Source organism: Oncorhynchus keta, chromosome 19 (genome assembly GCF_023373465.1).
Source record: "Oncorhynchus keta strain PuntledgeMale-10-30-2019 chromosome 19, Oket_V2, whole genome shotgun sequence".
NCBI classification, from domain to species: domain Eukaryota; kingdom Metazoa; phylum Chordata; class Actinopteri; order Salmoniformes; family Salmonidae; genus Oncorhynchus; species Oncorhynchus keta.
In genome coordinates, this window is record NC_068439.1 from 22,501,630 (window position 1) to 22,525,892 (window position 24,263).

Sequence of the window (24,263 nt, forward strand, 5' to 3'; positions counted from 1 at the left end):
GCTTCATGGCTGACAGACGTGAATGGTCCATCTGGTCTGGTGAGGTCTGGGGGTTGATGTTAAACCGAACAGACAGTGAGAGGATGTCGCAGAGAGAGACATGGTATGCCTGGTATGGCAACTGCTCGGCATCTGACCGTAAGGCGCTACAGAGGGTAGTGCGAACAGCCCAGTACATCCAGGACCTATATACTAGGCGGTGTCAAAGGAAAGCCCATAAAATGGTCAGAGACTCCAGTCACCCAAGTTATAGACTGTTTTCTCCGCTACCGCACGGCAAGTGGTACCGGAGCGGCAAGTCTTGGACCAAAAGGCTCCTCAACAGTTTCTAACCCCAAGCCACGTCAATTTACATTGACCCCCCCTTCCTTTTGTACACTGCTGCTACTCGCTGTTTATTATCTATGGATAGTCACTTCACTCCCACCTACATTTACAAATTACCTCAACTAACCTATACCCACGCACACTGACTGACCGGTGCCCCCTGTGTATAGCATCGTTATTCTTCTTATGTTACTTTTTATTATGACTTTTTATTTTAGCCTACTTGGTAAATATTCTTCTTGAACTGCACTGTTGGTTAAGGGCTTGTAAGTAAGCATTTCACAGTAAGGTCTACACTTGTTGTATTCGGCGCGTGTGACAAATAAAGTTTGATTTGAAGTCCTGAATGAGTGACTGAGTGACTGAGTGGCCATTTGTGACTGAGTGGCCATTTGAGTGTTGGATTGTTCCACAGGAGCTGGTCAGATGGGGGGATAAGGGTATGGGTTGGTGCCCTCCTTGGCCATTCAGCCAATGCGAAAATATACATATATGTTCTACTTATCGCCTCAGACAGGCTACCTGCTGTCACTAGGCAGAGCGGTGGCTGCCATGGCGATAAGATAGCATCGCTCCTACAGACAGAACAGTTGGAACATCCTGTCTTCTCTTCACCTCTCAGTAGGAGTCTATATCTGGGCTCCACTTTCTGTTTACCGTGTTTTGTTGTCTGTCTCCAGTAAAAACTCTAGTCAGTTTCTTTACCAATGTCTTGCATTGTGTGGACCTTCTACGTTCAACATCTTTCCCTTCACATAACTTCTGTATGACCTTGAACTTTCCTACCGTGGCTTGTCATTGGTCTCTTAACTCTCCTGTGTTCCACCTCTACAGGGGATCATCCAGAAGATCTTGGACATCCACAAGGTGAAATGCGTGGCGTGCTTCAGCCTGCGACTCAGCCACTCCCAATCCGGCCAGGTCCACTGGCTCCACCCTGATATGGGCGTGTCCCACGTGAGGGAGAAATACGAGCAGAACCGCTCCCAGGAGGAGTGGAGGTGAGCAGACTGTGTGTGTGTGTGCTCGTCCGTGTGCACTTACGTGTATGAGTGCACCAATGTGTTTGCCCTGTGTGCGTGTATCTGTCTGTTTAGATTATGTCTCTCTCTTGATGTGTGTATTTGTCTGACTGTCTCTGTCTGCCCCTGTGTGTATTGAAGACAATGACAAAACGGCAGTCGGTGTCTCTCCGACAAGAAGGTGGAATCTACAGATTCACAGACCCAGCTTTTTTGTGTGTGTGTGTGTGTGTGTGTGTGTGTGTGTGTGTGTGTGTGTGTGTGTGTGTGTGTGTGTGTGTGTGTGTGTGTGTGTGTGTGTGTGTGTGTGTGTGTGTGTGTGTGTGTGTGTGTGTGTGTGTGTGTGTGTGTGTGTGTTTTTCAATGTCTCAACTGTCAATGACTCGGTAGTAGGTCATTGCTATTAAAAGTTGTTCTGCCAGATGAGTCACATCCTTAGCTTCTAGCGTTAGGTATCGCACAGATGGCATTAAATGCCTTTATTCTGCATCAGACAGTTCTGTGATAGTCTACAACCTTTCTTTAGGCACACTTAGACCCTGTGAATGTCCCTGAGAGCAGAGGCAAGACACATTGCCCCATAAGTTAACACTTCATCTCTGTGTCTTATTTTGTAAGGAAGAAGTCAGTCGAGGATCTGATACTATGAATGTTTGATGAACACACTATAGAGATTGGCCAATATAGTTCCTTAGCCATTCATTCTCCTAGCCTAACATGTTCGTGTGACCTAGATGTTACCGTCACATAAAATATGTTCTGAACACAGAATTGGACACTAAAGAGCCTCAAGGGCTTGTCTGTAGTACGTTTTTTTCCCTTTAGAAAACATTTCATTGAACATTATAAACATCTTAAGTTTCCATCCTCACTTGGATCATAATTTGACGCATTTTACAGTCTAAGTTACTGTCAAATGTTGCTCTGTGAATCTCAGTAGTTCAATTCTCAGTGGAAGGCTAAGGTATTTTCTGGCTATCTTTGAGCCTGGAGTCTGATTGCTACCCAAATGGCACCCTATTCCCTACATAGTGCACTACTTTTAATCACAGCCTATATAGGGAATAGGGTGCCAGTTGGGACAGCCTGGCTTTGCACTGTTCTCGTCGTCTCTCTCTACATGGCTCTGTTAGGACTTAAATCTGTTCACTAAGGACGGTCTGGCTTTCCTCTCTCATTCTGACTGGAATACTGCTACTGCCTGGGATACACTGTTGTGTTCTATCGTGATGTGATTTCACATCTCATAGACCTGTGCAGCCGTGGTCAAAAGTTTTGAAAATGACACAAATATTAATTTTCACAAAGTCTGCTGCCTCAGTTTGTATGATAGCAATTTGCGTATACTCCAGAATGTTATGAAGAGTGATCAGATGAATTGCAAAGTCCCGTTTTGCCATGAAAATGAACTGAATCCCGAAAAAAACACTGCATTTCAGCCCTGCCACAAAAGGACCAGCTGACATCATGTCAGTGATTCTCTCGTTAACACAGGTGTGATCACTCTTTCATGCTGATTGAGTTCGAATAACAGACTGGAAGCTTCAAAAGAGGGTGGTGCTTGGAATCATTGTTCTTCCTCTGTCAATCATGGTTACCTGCAAGGAAACACGTGCCGTCATCATTGCTTTGCATAAAAAGGGCTTCACAGGCAAGGATATTGCTGCCAATAAGATTGCACCTAAGTCAACCGTTTATCGGATCATCAAGAACTTCAAGGAGAGCGGTTCAATTGTTGTGAAGAAGGCTTCAGGGCGCCCAAGAAAGTCCAGCAAGTGCCAGGACGGTCTCCTAAAGTTGATTCAGCTGCGGGATCGGGGCACCACCAGTACAGAGCTTGCTCAGGAATGGCAGCAGACAGATGTGACTGCATCTGCACGCACAGTGAGGCAAAGACTTTTGGAGGATGGCCTGGTGTTAAGAAGGGCAGCAAAGAAGCCACTTCTCCCCAGGAAAAACATCAGGGACAGATTGATATTCTGCAAAAGGTACAGGGATTGGACTGCTGAGGACTGGGGTAAAGTCATTTTCTCTGATGAATCCCCTTTCCGATTGTTTGGGGCCTCCGGAATAAAGCTTGTCCGGAGAAGACAAGGTGAGCGCTACCATCAGTCTTGTGTCATGCCAACAGTAAAGCATCCTGAGACCATTCATGTGTGGGGTTGCTTCTCAGCCAAGGGAGTGGGCTCACTCATAATTTTTACCACAGCCACGAATAAAGAATGGTACCAACACATCCTCCAAGAGCAACTTCTCCCAAACCATCCAGGAACAGTTTGGTGAAGAACTATGCCTTTTCCAGCATGATGGAGCACCTTGCCAAAAGGCAAAAGTGATAACTGAGTGGCTCGGGGAACAAAACATTTGTATTTTGGCTCCATGGCCAGGAAACTCCCCAGACCTTAAATCCCATTGAGAACTTGTGGTCAATCCTCAAGAGGCGGTTGGACAAACAAAACCCCACAAATTCTGACAAACTCCAAGCATTGATTATGCAAGAATGGGCTGCCATCAGTCAGGATGTGGCCCAGAAGTTAATTGACCGCATGCCAGGGCGGAGGTCTTGCAGAGGTCTTGAAAAAGAAGGGTCGACACTGCAAATATTGACTCTTTGCATCAACTTCATGTAATTATCAATATAAGCCTTTGACACTTATGAAATGCTTGTAATCATACTTCAGTTTTCCATAGTAACATCTGACAAAAATATCTGAAGACACTGAAGCAGCAAACCTTGTGGATATTAATATTTGTGTCATTCTCAAAACCACGACTATACACTCGGCCACGACTATACACTCTTCAAAGTGTCCTTCAGTCTCGCTCTCTCTCTCTCTCTCTCTCTCTCTCTCTCTCTCTCTCTCTCTCTCTCTCTCTCTCTCTCTCTCTCTCTCTGGGAGTGATTGTTTCAGTATTCTGCAGTAAGCATACTGACGAGTTCACAGTGTGTGTGTACGCTTCTTCAAATTCTCTTGCAGCATAGAAATGGCTCAAGGGTTTGTTGAATGTACTTGGAGTGGAAATCTAAATATCACTCACTCTGCTGCTGGCACTGCAGTGTTCAGGTCCACACACAGAACAGTGTCCAACTTGTAATGGTTTTGACTTAAGGTTATTGTTTGTAGGGGTGACAGGTAGGTTGTGCCTACCAGAGAAAATATTGATTTCTCCTTCTTGTTTGTGAGGGAATGTGTCCTGTCTGGTCCGTCAAGTCTTTTCATAAACCCTTAAAACAATGGAAATAACTTCAAAACAACTGTTCTTTTGCGTGGGTTGTATTACCAACATAAATGATCACACACATAATAATATAACAAGCAATGAGCTCTGGTTCTTCAAGAAAAGTCTCTTACCTCGGGCATAAAAGAGTCCAGCCTGGTAAAGGAGTTCAGGGAACTCCAGTGACTTCAGTCACGCAATGTTTGTCCGTTCATAAAAGTGTAGCGTAAACCCAGTCTCAATCATACAATCAAAATTTCAAACTGTTTTACCACACAATGTCACGCCCTGACCATAGAGAGCCCTCGGTTCTCTATGGTGTTTAGGTCAGAGCGTGACTAGGGGGGTGTTCTAGTCATTGATTTTCTATGTGGCTGGGTTGTATGGTTCCCAATTAGAGGCAGCTGGTAATCGTTTCCTTTGAGGATCATATTTAGGAAGCCCTTTCTCCCGCCTGCTTTGTGGGATATTGTGTTTTGTGTGTGTGTGTATGTAGCACCACTGGTGTCACGTTTTCGTTGTTGTTTTTTTGTTGCTGTTTGAAGTTTCCCCGTAATAAAGATGTGGAACTCCACACACACTGTGCCTTGGTCCGTCTCTCACCACGAACGTGACACACAACCAAACAGAGTATCAAAACTCAATATGTCTTCGCTGTTTCATCGTGCCCTTCCCCCCATGGAGATCTGTTGGCGGATTGAATTGTTTGACTGTCCGACTGACTACAAATGTTTTGCATACGGTATTTAATTTGTTTGAGTGTGATTTATACCGTGCTGATTTGTGGTCAGTTGTAGTCAGTCGGACAGTCAGACAATTCAATCCGCCAACAGATCTCCATGGGGGGAAGGGCACGATGAAACAGCGAAGACCACATCTGTAGTCCAAAGGAAGAAATGAGTGGATCCGATCCTGTTTATACTTGAGACAAGGCTACAAAGCACACTTTTAAATACAACAAAACACATGGAGTAAAGATGTTTCGGAACTGAGGGTTGAACACATCCTCATTCGCACCTCCATCACAACCCCCTTTTGTGCAGCTGATGTTGGCTATTTAATTGGGAATTAAAGGTGAAGCGCCCTATTGGAAGGAGAAGCACAAATGGTTCAGACAAATTCAGGGCCGTGACAAACTTCACACACTGCCCAGCACAGAACAGTGTCCAACTTCACATACAGCCCAGCACAGAACAGTGTCCAACTTCACACACGGCCCAGCACAGAACAGTGTCCAACTTCACACACAGCCCAGCACAGAACAGTGTCCAACTTCACATACAGCACAGAACAGTGTCCAACTTCACATACAGCCCAGCACAGAACAGTGTCCAACTTCACACACAGCCCAGTCCAGAACAGTGTTGAACTCCACACACAGCCCAGCACAGAACAGTGTCCAACTTCACACACAGCCCAGCACAGAACAGTGTCCAACTTCACATACAGCACAGAACAGTGTCCAACTTCACATACAGCCCAGCACAGAACAGTGTCCAACTTCACATACAGCCCAGCACAGAACAGTGTCCAACTTCACACACAGCCCAGCACAGAACAGTGTCCAACTTCACATACAGCCCAGCACAGAACAGTGTCCAACTTCACACACAGCCCAGCACAGAACAGTGTCCAACTTCACATACAGCAGCACAGAACAGTGTCCAACTTCACATACAGCCCAGCAGAACAGTGTCCAACTTCACACACAGCCCAGCACAGAACAGTGTCCAACTTCACATACAGCACAGAACAGTGTCCAACTTCACACACAGCCCAGCACAGAACAGTGTCCAACTTCACATACAGCACAGAACAGTGTCCAACTTCACATACAGCCCAGCACAGAACAGTGTCCAACTTCACAGACAGCCCAGCACAGAACAGTGTCCAACTTCACACAGAACAGCCAACACACACAGCCCAGCACAGAACAGTGTCAACAGTGTCCAACTTCACACACAGCCCAGCACAGAACAGTGTCCAACTTCACATACAGCACAGAACAGTGTCCAACTTCACATACAGCCCAGCACAGAACAGTGTCCAACTTCACATACAGCCCAGCACAGAACAGTGTCCAACTTCACACACAGCCCAGCACAGAACAGTGTCCAACTTCACATACAGCCCAGCACAGAACAGTGTCCAACTTCACACACAGCCCAGCACAGAACAGTGTCCAACAGCACAGAACAGTGTCCAACTTCACATACAGCCCAGCACAGAACAGTGTCCAACTTCACACACAGCCCAGCACAGAACAGTGTCCAACTTCACATACAGCACAGAACAGTGTCCAACTTCACATACAGCCCAGCACAGAACAGTGTCCAACTTCACATACAGCAGCACAGAACAGTGTCCAACTTCACACAGCCCAGCACAGAACAGTGTCCAACTTCACATACAGCCCAGCACAGAACAGTGTCCAACTTCACATACAGCCCAGCACAGAACAGTGTCCAACTTCACATACAGCAGCACAGAACAGTGTCCAACTTCACAGAGCACAGAACAGTGTCCAACTTCACATACAGCACAGAACAGTGTCAACTTCACATACAGCCCAGCACAGAACAGTGTCCAACTTCACATACAGCCCAGCACAGAACAGTGTCCAACTTCACACACAGCCCAGCACAGAACAGTGTCCAACTTCACATACAGCAGCAGAACAGTGTCCAACTTCACATACAGCCCAGCACAGAACAGTGTCCAACTTCACACACAGCCCAGCACAGAACAGTGTCCAACTTCACATACAGCACAGAACAGTGTCAACTTCACACAGCCCAGCACAGAACAGTGTCCAACTTCACATACAGCCCAGCACAGAACAGTGTCAACACACACAGCCCAGCACAGAACAGTGTCCAACTTCACATACAGCCCAGCACAGAACAGTGTCCAGCAGCACAGAACAGTGTCCAACTTCACACACAGCCCAGCACAGAACAGTGTCCAACTTCACACACAGCACAGAACAGTGTCCAACTTCACATACAGCACAGAACAACACAGAACAGTGTCAACTTACACACAGCCCAGCACAGAACAGTGTCCAACTTCACACACAGCCCAGCACAGAACAGTGTCCCAGCACAGAACAGTGTCCAACTTCACACACAGCCCAGCACAGAACAGTGTCAACTTCACACAGCCCAGCACAGAACAGTGTCAACTTCACATACAGCCCAGCACAGAACAGTGTCCAACTTCACACACAGCCCAGCACAGAACAGTGTCCAACTTCACATACAGCCAGCACAGAACAGCACAGAACAGTGTCCAACTTCACACACAGCCCAGCACAGAACAGTGTCCAACTTCACATACAGCCCAGCACAGAACAGTGTCCAACTTCACACACAGCCCAGTACAGAACAGTGTTGAACTCCACACACAGCCCAGCACAGAACAGTGTCCAACTTCACACACAGCCCAGCACAGAACAGAGTCCAACTTCACATACAGCACAGAACAGTGTCCAACTTCACACACAGCCCAGCACAGAACAGTGTCCAACTTCACATACACAGCCCAGTCAGAACAGTGTTGAACTCCACACACAGCCCAGCACAGAACAGTGTCCAACTTCACACACAGCCCAGCACAGAACAGTGTCCAACTTCACATACAGCACAGAACAGTGTCCAACTTCACATACAGCCCAGCACAGAACAGTGTCCAACTTCACATACAGCCAGAACAGTGTCACAGAGCACAGAACAGTGTCCAACTTCACACACAGCCCAGCACAGAACAGTGTCCAACTTCACACACAGCCCAGCACAGAACAGTGTCCAACTTCACATACAGCCCAGCACAGAACAGTGTCCAACTTCACATAAAGCCCAGCACAGAACAGTGTCCAACTTCACATACAGCACAGAACAGTGTCCAACTTCACATACAGCCCAGCACAGCCCAGCACAGAACAGTGTCCAACTTCACACACAGCCCAGCACAGAACAGTGTCCAACTTCACATACTGCACAGAACAGTGTCCAACTTCACATACAGCCCAGCACAGATCAGTATCCAACTTCACATACAGTCCAGCACAGAACAGTATCCAACTTCACACACAGCTCAGCACAGAACAGCACAGAACAGTGTCCAACTTTACATACAGCACAGAACAGTGTCCAACTTCACATACAGCCCAGCACAGCCCAGCACAGAACAGTGTCCAACTTTACATACAGCACAGAACAGTGTCCAACTTCACATACAGCCCAGCACAGAACAGTGTCCAACTTCACACACAGCCCAGCACAGAACAGTGTCCAACTTCACATACAGCACAGAACAGTGTCCAACTTCACATACAGCCCAGCACAGAACAGTGTCCAACTTCACATACAGCACAGAACAGTGTCCAACTTCACATACAGCACAGCACAGAACAGTGTCCAACTTCACATACAGCACAGAACAGTGTCCAACTTTACATACAGCCCAGAGCAGATGAGTATCCAACTTCACATACAGCCCAGCACAGAACAGTGTCCAACTTCACACACAGACCAGCACAGAACAGTGTCCAACTTCACACACGGCCCAGCACAGAACAGTGTCCAACTTCACACACAGCTCAGCACAGAACAGTGTCCAACTTCACATACAGCACAGCACAGAACAGTGTCCAACTTCACATACAGCACAGAACAGTGTCCAACTTTACATACAGCCCAGAGCAGATGAGTATCCAACTTCACATACAGCCCAGCACAGAACAGTGTCCAACTTCACACACAGACCAGCACAGAACAGTGTCCAACTTCACACACGGCCCAGCACAGAACAGTGTCCAACTTCACACACAGCTCAGCACAGAACAGTGTCCAACTTCACATACAGCCCAGCACAGAACAGTGTAAAACTTCACACAGCCCAGCACAGAACAGTGTCCAATTTCACATACATCACAGAACAGTGTCCAACTTCACATACAGCCCAGCACAGCCCAGCACAGAACAGTGTCCAACTTCACACACAGCCCAGCACAGAACAGTGTCCAACTTCACACACAGCTCAGCACAGAACAGTGTCCAACTTCACATACAGCCCAGCACAGAACAGTGTAAAACTTCACACAGCCCAGCACAGAACAGTGTCCAACTTCACATACATCACAGAACAGTGTCCAACTTCACATACAGCCCAGCACAGAACAGTGTCCAACTTCACACACAGCCCAGCACAGAACAGTGTCCAACTTCACATACAGCCCAGCACAGCCCAGCACAGAACAGTGTCCAACTTCACACACAGCCCAGCACAGAACAGTGTCCAACTTCACACACAGCTCAGCACAGAACAGTGTCCAACTTCACATACATCACAGAACAGTGTCCAACTTCACATACAGCCCAGCACAGAACAGTGTCCAACTTCACACACAGCCCAGCACAGAACAGTGTCCAACTTCACACACAGCCCAGCACAGAACAGTGTCCAACTTCACATACAGCACAGAACAGTGTCCAACTTCACATACAGCCCAGCACAGATCAGTATCCAACTTCACACACAGCCCAGCACAGAACAGTGTCCAACTTCACATACAGCTCAGCACAGCTCAGCACAGAACAGTGTCCAACTTCACACACAGCCCAGCACAGAACAGTGTCCAACTTCACATACAGCCCAGCACAGAACAGTGTCCAACTTCACACACAGCCCAGTCCAGAACAGTGTTGAACTCCACACACAGCCCAGCACAGAACAGTGTCCAACTTCACACACAGCCCAGCACAGAACAGTGTCCAACTTCACATACAGCACAGAACAGTGTCCAACTTCACACACAGCCCAGCACAGAACAGTGTCCAACTTCACACACAGCCCAGTCCAGAACAGTGTTGAACTCCACACACAGCCCAGCACAGAACAGTGTCCAACTTCACACACAGCCCAGCACAGAACAGTGTCCAACTTCACATACAGCACAGAACAGTGTCCAACTTCACATACAGCCCAGCACAGAACAGTGTCCAACTTCACATACAGCCCAGCACAGAACAGTGTCCAACTTCACACACAGCCCAGCACAGAACAGTGTCCAACTTCACACACAGCCCAGCACAGAACAGTGTCCAACTTCACATACAGCCCAGCACAGAACAGTGTCCAACTTCACATAAAGCCCAGCACAGCCCAGCACAGAACAGTGTCCAACTTCACATACAGCACAGAACAGTGTCCAACTTCACATACAGCCCAGCACAGCCCAGCACAGAACAGTGTCCAACTTCACACACAGCCCAGCACAGAACAGTGTCCAACTTCACATACTGCACAGAACAGTGTCCAACTTCACATACAGCCCAGCACAGATCAGTATCCAACTTCACATACAGTCCAGCACAGAACAGTATCCAACTTCACACACAGCTCAGCACAGAACAGCACAGAACAGTGTCCAACTTTACATACAGCACAGAACAGTGTCCAACTTCACATACAGCCCAGCACAGCCCAGCACAGAACAGTGTCCAACTTTACATACAGCACAGAACAGTGTCCAACTTCACATACAGCCCAGCACAGAACAGTGTCCAACTTCACACACAGCCCAGCACAGAACAGTGTCCAACTTCACATACAGCACAGAACAGTGTCCAACTTCACATACAGCCCAGCACAGAACAGTGTCCAACTTCACATACAGCACAGAACAGTGTCCAACTTCACATACAGCACAGCACAGAACAGTGTCCAACTTCACATACAGCACAGAACAGTGTCCAACTTTACATACAGCCCAGAGCAGATGAGTATCCAACTTCACATACAGCCCAGCACAGAACAGTGTCCAACTTCACACACAGACCAGCACAGAACAGTGTCCAACTTCACACACAGCCCAGCACAGAACAGTGTCCAACTTCACACACAGCTCAGCACAGAACAGTGTCCAACTTCACATACAGCCCAGCACAGAACAGTGTAAAACTTCACACAGCCCAGCACAGAACAGTGTCCAATTTCACATACATCACAGAACAGTGTCCAACTTCACATACAGCCCAGCACAGCCCAGCACAGAACAGTGTCCAACTTCACACACAGCCCAGCACAGAACAGTGTCCAACTTCACACACAGCTCAGCACAGAACAGTGTCCAACTTCACATACAGCCCAGCACAGAACAGTGTAAAACTTCACACAGCCCAGCACAGAACAGTGTCCAACTTCACATACATCACAGAACAGTGTCCAACTTCACATACAGCCCAGCACAGAACAGTGTCCAACTTCACACACAGCCCAGCACAGAACAGTGTCCAACTTCACACACAGCCCAGCACAGAACATTGTCCAACTTCACATACAGCACAGAACAGTGTCCAACTTCACATACAGCCCAGCACAGATCAGTATCCAACTTCACACACAGCCCAGCACAGAACAGTGTCCAACTTCACATACAGCTCAGCACAGCTCAGCACAGAACAGTGTCCAACTTCACACACAGCCCAGCACAGAACAGTGTCCAACTTCACATACAGCACAGAACAGTGTCCAACTTCACATACAGCCCAGCACAGAACAGTGTCCAACTTCACACACAGCCCAGTCCAGAACAGTGTTGAACTCCACACACAGCCCAGCACAGAACAGTGTCCAACTTCACACACAGCCCAGCACAGAACAGTGTCCAACTTCACATACAGCACAGAACAGTGTCCAACTTCACATACAGCCCAGCACAGAACAGTGTCCAACTTCACATACAGCCCAGCACAGAACAGTGTCCAACTTCACACACAGCCCAGCACAGAACAGTGTCCAACTTCACACACAGCCCAGCACAGAACAGTGTCCAACTTCACATACAGCCCAGCACAGAACAGTGTCCAACTTCACATAAAGCCCAGCACAGCCCAGCACAGAACAGTGTCCAACTTCACATACAGCACAGAACAGTGTCCAACTTCACATACAGCCCAGCACAGAACAGTGTCCAACTTCACATACAGCCCAGCACAGAACAGTGTCCAACTTCACACACAGCCCAGCACAGAACAGTGTCCAACTTCACACACAGCCCAGCACAGAACAGTGTCCAACTTCACATACAGCCCAGCACAGAACAGTGTCCAACTTCACATAAAGCCCAGCACAGCCCAGCACAGAACAGTGTCCAACTTCACATACAGCACAGAACAGTGTCCAACTTCACATACAGCCCAGCACAGAACAGAACAGTGTCCAACTTCACACACAGCCCAGCACAGAACAGTGTCCAACTTCACATACTGCACAGAACAGTGTCCAACTTCACATACAGCCCAGCACAGATCAGTATCCAACTTCACATACAGTCCAGCACAGAACAGTATCCAACTTCACACACAGCTCAGCACAGAACAGCACAGAACAGTGTCCAACTTTACATACAGCACAGAACAGTGTCCAACTTCACATACAGCCCAGCACAGCCCAGCACAGAACAGTGTCCAACTTTACATACAGCACAGAACAGTGTCCAACTTCACATACAGCCCAGCACAGAACAGTGTCCAACTTCACACACAGCCCAGCACAGAACAGTGTCCAACTTCACATACAGCACAGAACAGTGTCCAACTTCACACACAGCCCAGCACAGAACAGTGTCCAACTTCACACACAGCCCAGCACAGAACAGTGTCCAACTTCACATACAGCCCAGCACAGAACAGTGTCCAACTTCACATAAAGCCCAGCACAGCCCAGCACAGAACAGTGTCCAACTTCACATACAGCACAGAACAGTGTCCAACTTCACATACAGCCCAGCACAGCCCAGCACAGAACAGTGTCCAACTTCACACACAGCCCAGCACAGAACAGTGTCCAACTTCACATACTGCACAGAACAGTGTCCAACTTCACATACAGCCCAGCACAGATCAGTATCCAACTTCACATACAGTCCAGCACAGAACAGTATCCAACTTCACACACAGCTCAGCACAGAACAGCACAGAACAGTGTCCAACTTTACATACAGCACAGAACAGTGTCCAACTTCACATACAGCCCAGCACAGCCCAGCACAGAACAGTGTCCAACTTTACATACAGCACAGAACAGTGTCCAACTTCACATACAGCCCAGCACAGAACAGTGTCCAACTTCACACACAGCCCAGCACAGAACAGTGTCCAACTTCACATACAGCACAGAACAGTGTCCAACTTCACATACAGCCCAGCACAGAACAGTGTCCAACTTCACACACAGACCAGCACAGAACAGTGTCCAACTTCACACACAGCCCAGCACAGAACAGTGTCCAACTTCACACACAGCTCAGCACAGAACAGTGTCCAACTTCACATACAGCCCAGCACAGAACAGTGTAAAACTTCACACAGCCCAGCACAGAACAGTGTCCAATTTCACATACATCACAGAACAGTGTCCAACTTCACATACAGCCCAGCACAGCCCAGCACAGAACAGTGTCCAACTTCACACACAGCCCAGCACAGAACAGTGTCCAACTTCACACACAGCTCAGCACAGAACAGTGTCCAACTTCACATACAGCCCAGCACAGAACAGTGTAAAACTTCACACAGAACAGAACAGTGTCCAACTTCACATACATCACAGAACAGTGTCCAACTTCACATACAGCCCAGCACAGAACAGTGTCCAACTTCACACAGCCCAGCACAGAACAGTGTCCAACTTCACATACAGCACAGAACAGTGTCCAACTTCACATACAGCCCAGCACAGATCAGTATCCAACTTCACACACAGCCCAGCACAGAACAGTGTCCAACTTCACATACAGCTCAGCACAGAACAGTGTCCAACTTCACACACAGCCCAGCACAGAACAGTGTCCAACTTCACATACAGCACAGAACAGTGTCCATCTTCACATACAGCCCAGCACAGAACAGTGTCCAACTTCACACACAGCCCAGTCCAGAACAGTGTTGAACTCCACACACAGCCCAGCACAGAACAGTGTCCAACTTCACACACAGCCCAGCACAGAACAGTGTCCAACTTCACATACAGCACAGAACAGTGTCCAACTTCACACACAGCCCAGCACAGAACAGTGTCCAACTTCACACACAGCCCAGTCCAGAACAGTGTTGAACTCCACACACAGCCCAGCACAGAACAGTGTCCAACTTCACACACAGCCCAGCACAGAACAGTGTCCAACTTCACATACAGCACAGAACAGTGTCCAACTTCACATACAGCCCAGCACAGAACAGTGTCCAACTTCACATACAGCCCAGCACAGAACAGTGTCCAACTTCACACACAGCCCAGCACAGAACAGTGTCCAACTTCCCACACAGCCCAGCACAGAACAGTGTCAACTTCACATAAAGCCCAGCAGCCCAGCACAGAACAGTGTCCAACTTCACATACAGCACAGAACAGTGTCCAACTTCACATACAGCCCAGCACAGCCCAGCACAGAACAGTGTCCAACTTCACACACAGCCCAGCACAGATCAGTATCCAACTTCACATACAGTCCAGCACAGAACAGTATCCAACTTCACACACAGCTCAGCACAGAACAGCACAGAACAGTGTCCAACTTTACATACAGCACAGAACAGTGTCCAACTTCACATACAGCCCAGCACAGCCCAGCACAGAACAGTGTCCAACTTTACATACAGCACAGAACAGTGTCCAACTTCACATACAGCCCAGCACAGAACAGTGTCCAACTTCACAGTGTCCAACTTCACATACAGCACAGAACAGTGTCCAACTTCACATACAGCCCAGCACAGAACAGTGTCCAACTTCACATACAGCACAAACAGTGTCCAACTTCACATACAGCCCAGCACAGATCAGTATCCAACTTCACACACAGCCCAGCACAGAACAGTGTCCAACTTCACACACAGCCCAGCACAGAACAGTGTCCAACTTCACACACAGCCCAGCACAGAACAGTGTCCAACTTCACACACAGCCCAGCACAGAACAGTGTCCAACTTCACACACAGCCCAGCACTGAACAGTGTCCAACTTCACATACAGCCCAGCACTGAACAGTGTCCAACTTCACATACAGCCCAGCACAGAACATCACAGAACAGTGTCCAACTTCACACACAGCCCAGCACAGAACAGTGTCCAACTTCACATACAGCCCAGCACAGAACAGTGTCCAACTTCACATACAGCACAAAACAGTGTCCAACTTCACACACAGCCCAGCACAGAACAGTGTCCAACTTCACACACAGCCCAGCACAGAACAGTGTCCAACTTCACACACAGCCCAGCACAGAACAGTGTCCAACTTCACACACAGCCCAGCACAGAACAGTGTCCAACTTCACACACAGCCCAGTCCAGAACAGTGTTGAACTCCACGCACAGTCCAGAACAGTGTTCAAATCAATTCCAATTTTATTTGTCACATACACATGGTTTGCAGATGTTAATGCGAGTGTAGCGAAATGCTTGTGCTTCTAGTTCCGATGCTGTAATAACCAACAAGTAATCTAACCTAACAATTCCACAACAACTACCTTATACACACAAGTGTCAAGGGATGAAGAATATGTACATCAAAATATATGAATGAGTGATGGTACAGAACGGCATAGGCAAGATACAGTAGATGGTATAGAGTACAGTATATACATATGAGATGAGTAATGTAGTAATTTTTAGAACACACTCAAGAACGTCCAGAAGCTAACCAGCTAACTAGCTACAAGCTATTTAGTCATTGTTAGTTTTTTTTAACCTGGATAACACTCGCCAGTCCAGCCCCCCTGCCCCATCCACCGCTGCCCCTGGACTCTGATCACTTGGCTACATAGCTGATGCACGCTGGACTGTCCATTAATCACGGTACTCCATTCTGCTTGTTTGTTTTATCTGTCGGCCCCGTTGCCTAGTCAATGCCATTTTACCTGCTGTTGTTATGCTCACTGATTAGCTGTTGTCTCACCCACTGTTTTAGCTAGCTTTCCCAATTCAACACCTGTGATCAAATCAAATCAAATCAAATCTTGTTACCTGTGATTACTGTATGCCTCGCTGTATGTCTCTCTCAAATGTCAATATGCCTTGTATACTGTTGCTCAGGTTAGTTATCATTGTTTTAGTTCACAATGGAGCCCCTAGTCCCACTCCTCATACCCCTGATACCTCCTTTGTCCCACCTCCCACATATGCGGTGACCTCACCCATTACAACCAGCATGTCCAGAGATAAAACCTCTCTCATCACCCAGTGCCTGGGCTTACCTCCGCTGTACCCGCACCCCACCATACCCCTGTCTGCGCATTATGCCCTGAATATATTCTACCATGCCCAGAAACCTGCTCCTCTTATTCTCTGTCCCCAACGCTCTAGGCGACCAGTTTTGATAGCCTTTAGCCGCACCCTCATACTACTCCTTCTCTGTTCCGCGGGTGATGTGGAGGTAAACCCAGGCCCTGCATGTCCCCAGGCACCCTCATTTGTTGACTTCTGTGATCGAAAAAGCCTTGGTTTCATGCATGTCAACATCAGAAGCCTCCTCCCTAAGTTTGTTTTACTGACTGCTTTAGCACACTCTGCTAACCCTGATGTCCTTGCCGTGTCTGAATCCTGGCTCAGGAAGGCCACCAAAAATTCTGAGATTTCCATACCCAACTATAACATCTTCCGTCAAGATAGAACTGCTAAAGGGGGAGGAGTTGCAGTCTACTGCAGAGATAGCCTGCAAAGTAATGTCATACTTTCCAGGTCCATACCCAAACAGTTCGAACTACTAATTCTGAAAATTACTCTCTCCGGAAATAAGTCTCTCACTGTTGCCGCCTGCTACCGACCCCCTCAGCACCCAGCTGTGCCCTGGACACCATTTGTGAATTGATTGCCCCCATCTAGCTTCAGAGTTTGTTCTGTTAGGTGACCTAAACTGGGATATGCTTAACACCCCGGCAGTCCTACAATCTAAGCTAGATGCCCTCAATCTCACACAAATCATCAAGGAACCCACCAGGTACAACCCTAACTCTGTAAGCAAGGGCACCCTCATAGACGTCATCCTGACCAACTGGCCCTCCAAATAAACCTCTGCTGTCTTCAACCAGGATCTCAGCGACCACTGCCTCATTGCCTGTATCCTCTACGGTGCCGCAGTCAAACGACCACCCCTCATCACTGTCAAACGCTCCCTAAAACACTTCTGTGAGCAGGCCTTTCTAATTGACCTGGCCCGGGTATCCTGGAAGGACATTGACCTCATCCCGTCAGTTGAGGATGCCTGGTCATTCTTTAAGAGTAACTTCCTCACCATTTTAGATAAGCATGCTCCGTTCAGAAAATGCAGAACTAAGAACAGATACAGCCCTTGGTTCACTCCAGACCTGACTGCCCTCGACCAGCACAAAAACATCCTGTGGCGGACTGCAATAGCATCGAACAGTCCCCGCGATATGCAACTGTTCAGGGAAGTCAGGAACCAATACACGCAGTCAGTCAGGAAAGCTAAGGCCAGCTTCTTCAGGCAGAAGTTTGCATCCTGTAGCTCCAACTCCAAAAATTCTGGGACACTGTGAAGTCCATGGAGAACAAGAGCACCTCCTCCCAGCTGCCCACTGCACTGAGGCTAGGGAACACGGTCACCACCGACAAATCCATGATTATCGAAAACTTCAACAAGCATTTCTCAACGGCTGGCCATGCCTTCCGCCTGGCTACTCCTACCTCGGCCAACAGCCCCGGCCCCCCCGCAGCTCCTCGCCCAAGCCTCTCCAGGTTCTCCTTTACCCAAATCCAGATAGCAGATATTCTGAAAGAGCTGCAAAACCTGGACCCGTATAAATCAGCTGGGCTTGACAATCTGGACCCTCTATTTCTGAAACCTTCCGCCGCCATTGTCGCAACCCCTATTACCAGCCTGTTCAACCTCTCTTTCATATCGTCTGAGATCCCCAAGGATTGGAAAGCTGCTGCAGTCATCCCCCTCTTCAAAGGGGGAGACACCCTGGACCTATCTAAGGTCTTCGAAAGCCAAGTCAACAAACAGGTCACTGACCATCTCGAATCCCACCGTACCTTCTCCGCTATGCAATCTGGTTTCCGAGCCGGTCACGGGTGCACCTCAGCCACACTCAAGGTACTAAACGACATCATAACCGCCATCGATAAAAGACAGTACTGTGCAGCCGTCTTCATCGACCTTGCCAAGGCTTTCGACTCTGTCAATCACCAGATTCTTATCGGCAGACTCAGTAGCCTCGGTTTTTCGGATGACTGCCTTGCCTGGTTCACCAATTACTTTGCAGACAGAGTTCAGTGTGTCAAATCGGAGGGCATGCTGTCCGGTCCTCTGGCAGTCTCTATGGGGGTGCCACAGGGTTCAATTCTTGGGCCGACTCTTTTCTCTGTATATATCAATGATGTTGTTCTTGCTGCGGGCGATTCCCTGATCCACCTCTACGCAGACGACACCATTCTATATACTTTCGGCCCGTCATTGGACACTGTGCTATCTAACCTCCAAACGAGCTTCAATGCCATACAACACTCCTTCCGTGGCCTCCAACTGCTCTTAAACGCTAGTAAAACCAAATGCATGCTTTTCAACCGATTGCTGCCAGCACCCGCATGCCCGACTAGTATCACCACACTGGATGGTTCCGACCTTGAATATGTGGACACCTATAAGTACCTAGGTGTCTGGCTAGACTGCAAACTCTCCTTCCAGACCCATATCAAACATCTCCAAACGAAAATCAAATCAAGAGTCGGCTTTCTATTCCGCAACAAAGCCTCCTTCACTCACGCTGCCAAGCTTACCCTAGTAAAACTGACTATCCTACCGATCCTCGACTTCGGCGATGTCATCTACAAAATCGCTTCCAACACTCTACTCAGCAAACTGGATGCAGTTTATCACAGTGCCATCCGTTTTGTCACTAAAGCACCTTATACTACCCACCACTGCGACTTGTATGCTCTAGTCGGCTGGCCCTCGCTACATATTCGTCGCCAGACCCACTGGCTCCAGGTCATCTACAAGGCCATGCTAGGTAAAGCTCCGCCTTATCTCAGTTCACTGGTCACGATGGCAACACCCACCCGTAGCACGCGCTCCAGCAGGTGTATCTCACTGATCATCCCTAAAGCCAACACCTCATACGACCGGCCGCCTTTCGTTCCAGTACTCTGCTGCCTGTGACTGGAACGAATTGCAAAAATCGCTGAAGTTGGAGACTTTTATCTCCCTCACCAACTTTAAACATCAGCTATCTGAGCAGCTAACCGATCGCTGCAGCTGTACATAATCTATTGGTAAATAGCCCACCCATTTTCACCTACCTCATCCCCACAGTTTTATTTATTTACTTTTCTGCTCTTTTGCACACCAATATCTCTACCTGTACATGATCATCTGATCATTTATCACTCCAGTGTTAATCTGCAATATTGTAATTATTCGCCTACCTCCTCATGCCTTTTGCACACATTGTATATAGACTCCCCTTTTTTTCTACTGTGTTATTGACTTGTTAATTGTTTACTCCATGTGTAACTCTGTGTTGTCTGTTCACACTGCTATGCTTTATCTTAACCTACCTGGTTAAATAAAGGTGAAATAAAATAAAAAATAAAATAAATGTAGTTAACCCAATGCTGATGTCGTTCTTTCTCTTCCTCCAGCTGTGTGAATGACAGGCCTGTTGTGGATGTGAATGACAGGCCTGTTGTGGATGTGAATGACAGGCCTCTTGTGGATGTGAATGACAGGCCTGTTGTGGATGTGAATGACAGGCCTGTTGTGGAGTTGTCGGAAGGTGTTGTCATGCTGAAGTAATAGGGGTTTTCTGTTAACGTGTGTGTGTGTGTGTGTTGTCAGATTGATAATTGCCTCTCAGGGGAAGGGGAGTAGAGCGGATCTCATAAATTGACCTACTGAAGTCCCTAATGTAATTTGTCAATGTCCCAGATGACCACTATAAGCAGCTGAGGAGAACATTCTGTCAATACAATAAGGTGCGCATGAAGCCTGTCAGTGCTGCTTTGATTCAATCAGTTTAGTTCCACTACCTCATCACCAGCCTCCATCTAATAAGGGTTGTGTCCCACATGGCACCCTATTCCCTACACAGTGCACTACTTTTGACCAGGGCCCATAGGAATAGGTTGCAATTTGGGAGCAGACCCTGGCTTGAGCTGCAAGGACAAGACCCATGGATACAGACAGAATGAAGGCCTGGAACAATCTCAACCTATTAGGAAATGTAACCTGAAGAAGGGCCTGGGTCTTGTTCAGTTGGCACAAAACAATTTGGAACAGGAGAGGTACAACCTGAACTTAGCCAATAATGCTGATTTTCTGTTGCAAAATGTTTTACTACAATGTGACCTACTGAAATCAGATGAGATTTTTGACCTTTTTCAGGGTTCCATCCATAGTGACCTTTATATAACAAGATGAAGTTGTGTTTATGCAACAGCTCAGATTGAATGTGCTGATAACTGATTATTAGAAGGCTTATATATTGATATTTTTCCTCTGTTTCAGCCATTTGATTGAACTTTTCATTTACATCCGCCTCTGTCCTGAGCCTGGCTGTCAATACTCCTCATATAAGTGTGAGTGTGTGTATGGCAGGTGGCCTAGTGGTTAGAGAGGTGAGCCATCATTAGTTCTGTCAGGGATATGTCTGTTGGTGTGGCACAGTGCCAGGCAGGTCTGGGATCATGCAGAGTTGTTATATCAAAGCCGGGCTGAACACAGCAGAGATGAGCTCATAGCTTTGATCAGGCCGTCTCATAAGAAGGAGACTCAAGAAAACAGAGAGAGAGAGAGATGTCATTAGGATGCCTGCTCTTGTCTGTAATGCTCAGTTAAAGCAACTATTGAAGTCTTCTTCTATTCTCTTTACATTCTGTTGATTTTCCTTTCATCATGCTGTCTGTCTGCCCTTGAGTAGCTGCACTGTAGGTCTTTCATCTTCTCGGGGCGTTTCAGATCACACACACTAGGCTTGGGCAGTATACCGTATATACTATATACCGGTGTATTCGGAAATAGCCACAGGATGGTTTTTCAGTACCGTTGAAACAATATATTTTTTGTACAATTTTCAATTGATTTTAATATTTCTTAAAAGCTCTATTCAACTTGTGCAATACGTTAGGAAATAAAGCAGAACATGTTGTTCATTTCACCCGTCACATTTTCAATGATGAAGCTTACCGGAGTTCCCCAGAACAGTTGAGCAACTGTTTGTTTGTAAATAGCACAATAGGAGAAAGCGGTAGCAGGTGAGTCCAGCTGTTTATTGACGGGGGTCACGTTTTATGTTGAAAGTAACAGTTTTTTTTCTTCATCAATAGAGTGATACATTAGTGCAACACATTCGGTAGAAAATAGTTTCATTTTCATCAGATGACAACAGAAGTGCAACGCTATTTGGCTGGCAGCCACACAGTGAGCTTACAATGAAAACTTAAGGTCTTTTTTTGTTGCAAAAAAACAATGCATGGCCATCATATTTCTAATGTTTATCACAGAAAGAATATAACCAGCTATGTTTCCTAATGTTTTGCTTCAAGTTAATCTGGCATTTTTCAGAGAAAAGGAAGCTGGCCACACCAGAACAATACCAGAGAAAAGGAATCTGGCTACACCAGAACAGTACCAGAGAAAAGGAATCTGGCTACACCAGAACAGTACCAGAGAAAAGGAATCTGGCTACACCAGAACAGTACCAGAGAAAATTAAACTGGCTACACCAGAACAGTACCAGAGAAAATGAAACTGGCTACACCAGAAAGGTACCAGAGAAAAGGACGCTGGCTACACCAAAACAGTACCAGAGAAAAGGAAACTGGCTACACCAGAACAGTACCAGAGAAAAGGAAACTGGCTACACCAGAACAGTACCAGAGAAAAGGATGCTGGCTACACCAGAACAGTACCAGAGAAAAGGATGCTGGCTACACCAGAACAGTGCCAGAGAAAATTAAACTGGCTACACCAGAACAGTACCAGAGAAAGGGAAACTGGCTACACCAGAACAGTACCAGAGAAAAGGAAACTGGCTACACCAGAACAGTACCAGAGAAAAGGAAACTGGCTACACCAGAACAGTACCAGAGAAAAGGACGCTGGCTACACCAGAACAGTACCAGAGAAAGGGAAACTGGCTACACCAGAACAGTACCAGAGAAAGGGAAACTGGCTACACCAGAACAGTACCAGAGAAAGGGAAACTGGCTACACCAGAACAGTACCAGAGAAAAGGACGCTGGCTACACCAGAACAGTACCAGAGAAAAGGGAAACTGGCTACACCAGAACAGTACCAGAGAAAGGGAAACTGGCTACACCAGAACAGTACCAGAGAAAGGGAAACTGGCTACACCAGAACAGTACCAGAGAAAAGGAGCGCCACATCAGTCAGAGTGATGTCTGCTGGTAGAATGCTTGTTTTGGGAATTCTCATCCCAGTGGACAACATTAGTTTGATGCTGACCAGAAATTACGATAAGAAGCATTTTATTGTATGATCGTTTTTTACGAAACGCGTTTTAATATTTTTTTCCTGTGTGAAAAAACTAAGAATTCTGCATTAAGTCATCCCCTAAATTTAACTTGCAAGTCGTCTAAGTCAGTAGCTGAGTTAATAAGGTCACAGGGCATCATATTGTGTTAGCTTTCTGCAGTGTTTGAGAAGTCACAGCCCTTTGGATGAGTAATCTGTATAGCTACCACTGTAGCTTGGCTTCCTTGTGTTTTTCTCCTCTCTGTTGTAGGCCGGTCTGCTCCTCACCCTATCTTCTCCGAGCAGAGCAGGCAGGCTCCCTGACGCCACACAGACACAGTGTACACAGTACTGTTCTTCCTTCAGAGGCGCATGCGTCAAAACTTTCTTCATTTGCACAATGTCTCTCATTCACATTTGCTGGAAACTCACCAAAAATGACAGTCGGTATCTCCTACCTATGTATGTATAACTTTATGAACAGGATTGCCTGTCCTTTATAATTTGTTTATTTTAATTTGCGCTCGTTAGCATATTTAGCAAGCAGCCTCCAATAGAAATGCTCTATTACTTGTGCTAATTTTGTGAGCTTTCTGGTAATGGGCGTCCAATGTGCTTTTTAATTTTTTTTTTGCCTTATCTTTCCGCTCCCTTTTGTACTATGTCCCAGTGTGCGAGAAGGACAGTATGAGGTCATGAACATCTGGGTAGAGCCTAACACACACACACACACACACTGTGCACCCCTCAGTATTCCTATTTCAGATAAAATAACTTCTTCCCACCATGTGGGTGTCACTGAGTCACTAGGAAGTGTTTGCATGAGAGCCGAAGGGGAGGAGAAGGGTTAAAGAAGGATTTGAGACATGGATTGTGTGCCATTGAGAGTGAATGGGAAATACAAAATATTTAATTTCCTATGAACAGGGTATGGTAGTAGTAGGTGCCAGGCGCACCGGTTTGTGTCAAGAACTGCAACTCTGCAGGGGTTTTCATGCTAAACAGTTTGCCTTGTGTATCAAGAATGGTCCACCACCCAAAGGACATCCAGCCAACTTGACACAACTGTGGAAAGCATTGGAGCCAACAAGGCCAGCATCCCTGTGGAACGCTTTCGACACCTTGTAGAGTCTATGCCCTGACGAATTGAGACTGTTCTGAGGGCAAAAGGGGGTGCATGACAATATTAGGAA

General features: G+C 47.1%; 1 protein-coding gene across 14 annotated transcripts in view; it reads left to right on the forward strand.

Annotated features, from left to right (window-relative positions):
- Positions 1–24,263, forward strand: part of LOC118397982 (focal adhesion kinase 1) — a 187,769-nt gene that overhangs the window by 101,931 nt on the left and 61,575 nt on the right. For all 14 annotated transcript variants that reach the window (XM_052470051.1, XM_035792877.2, XM_052470044.1 and 11 more), the window contains one exon: positions 1,162–1,328. In XM_052470051.1, the coding sequence (XP_052326011.1) occupies positions 1,162–1,328 (167 nt within the window). The remainder of the gene's footprint in view (positions 1–1,161; positions 1,329–24,263) is intronic.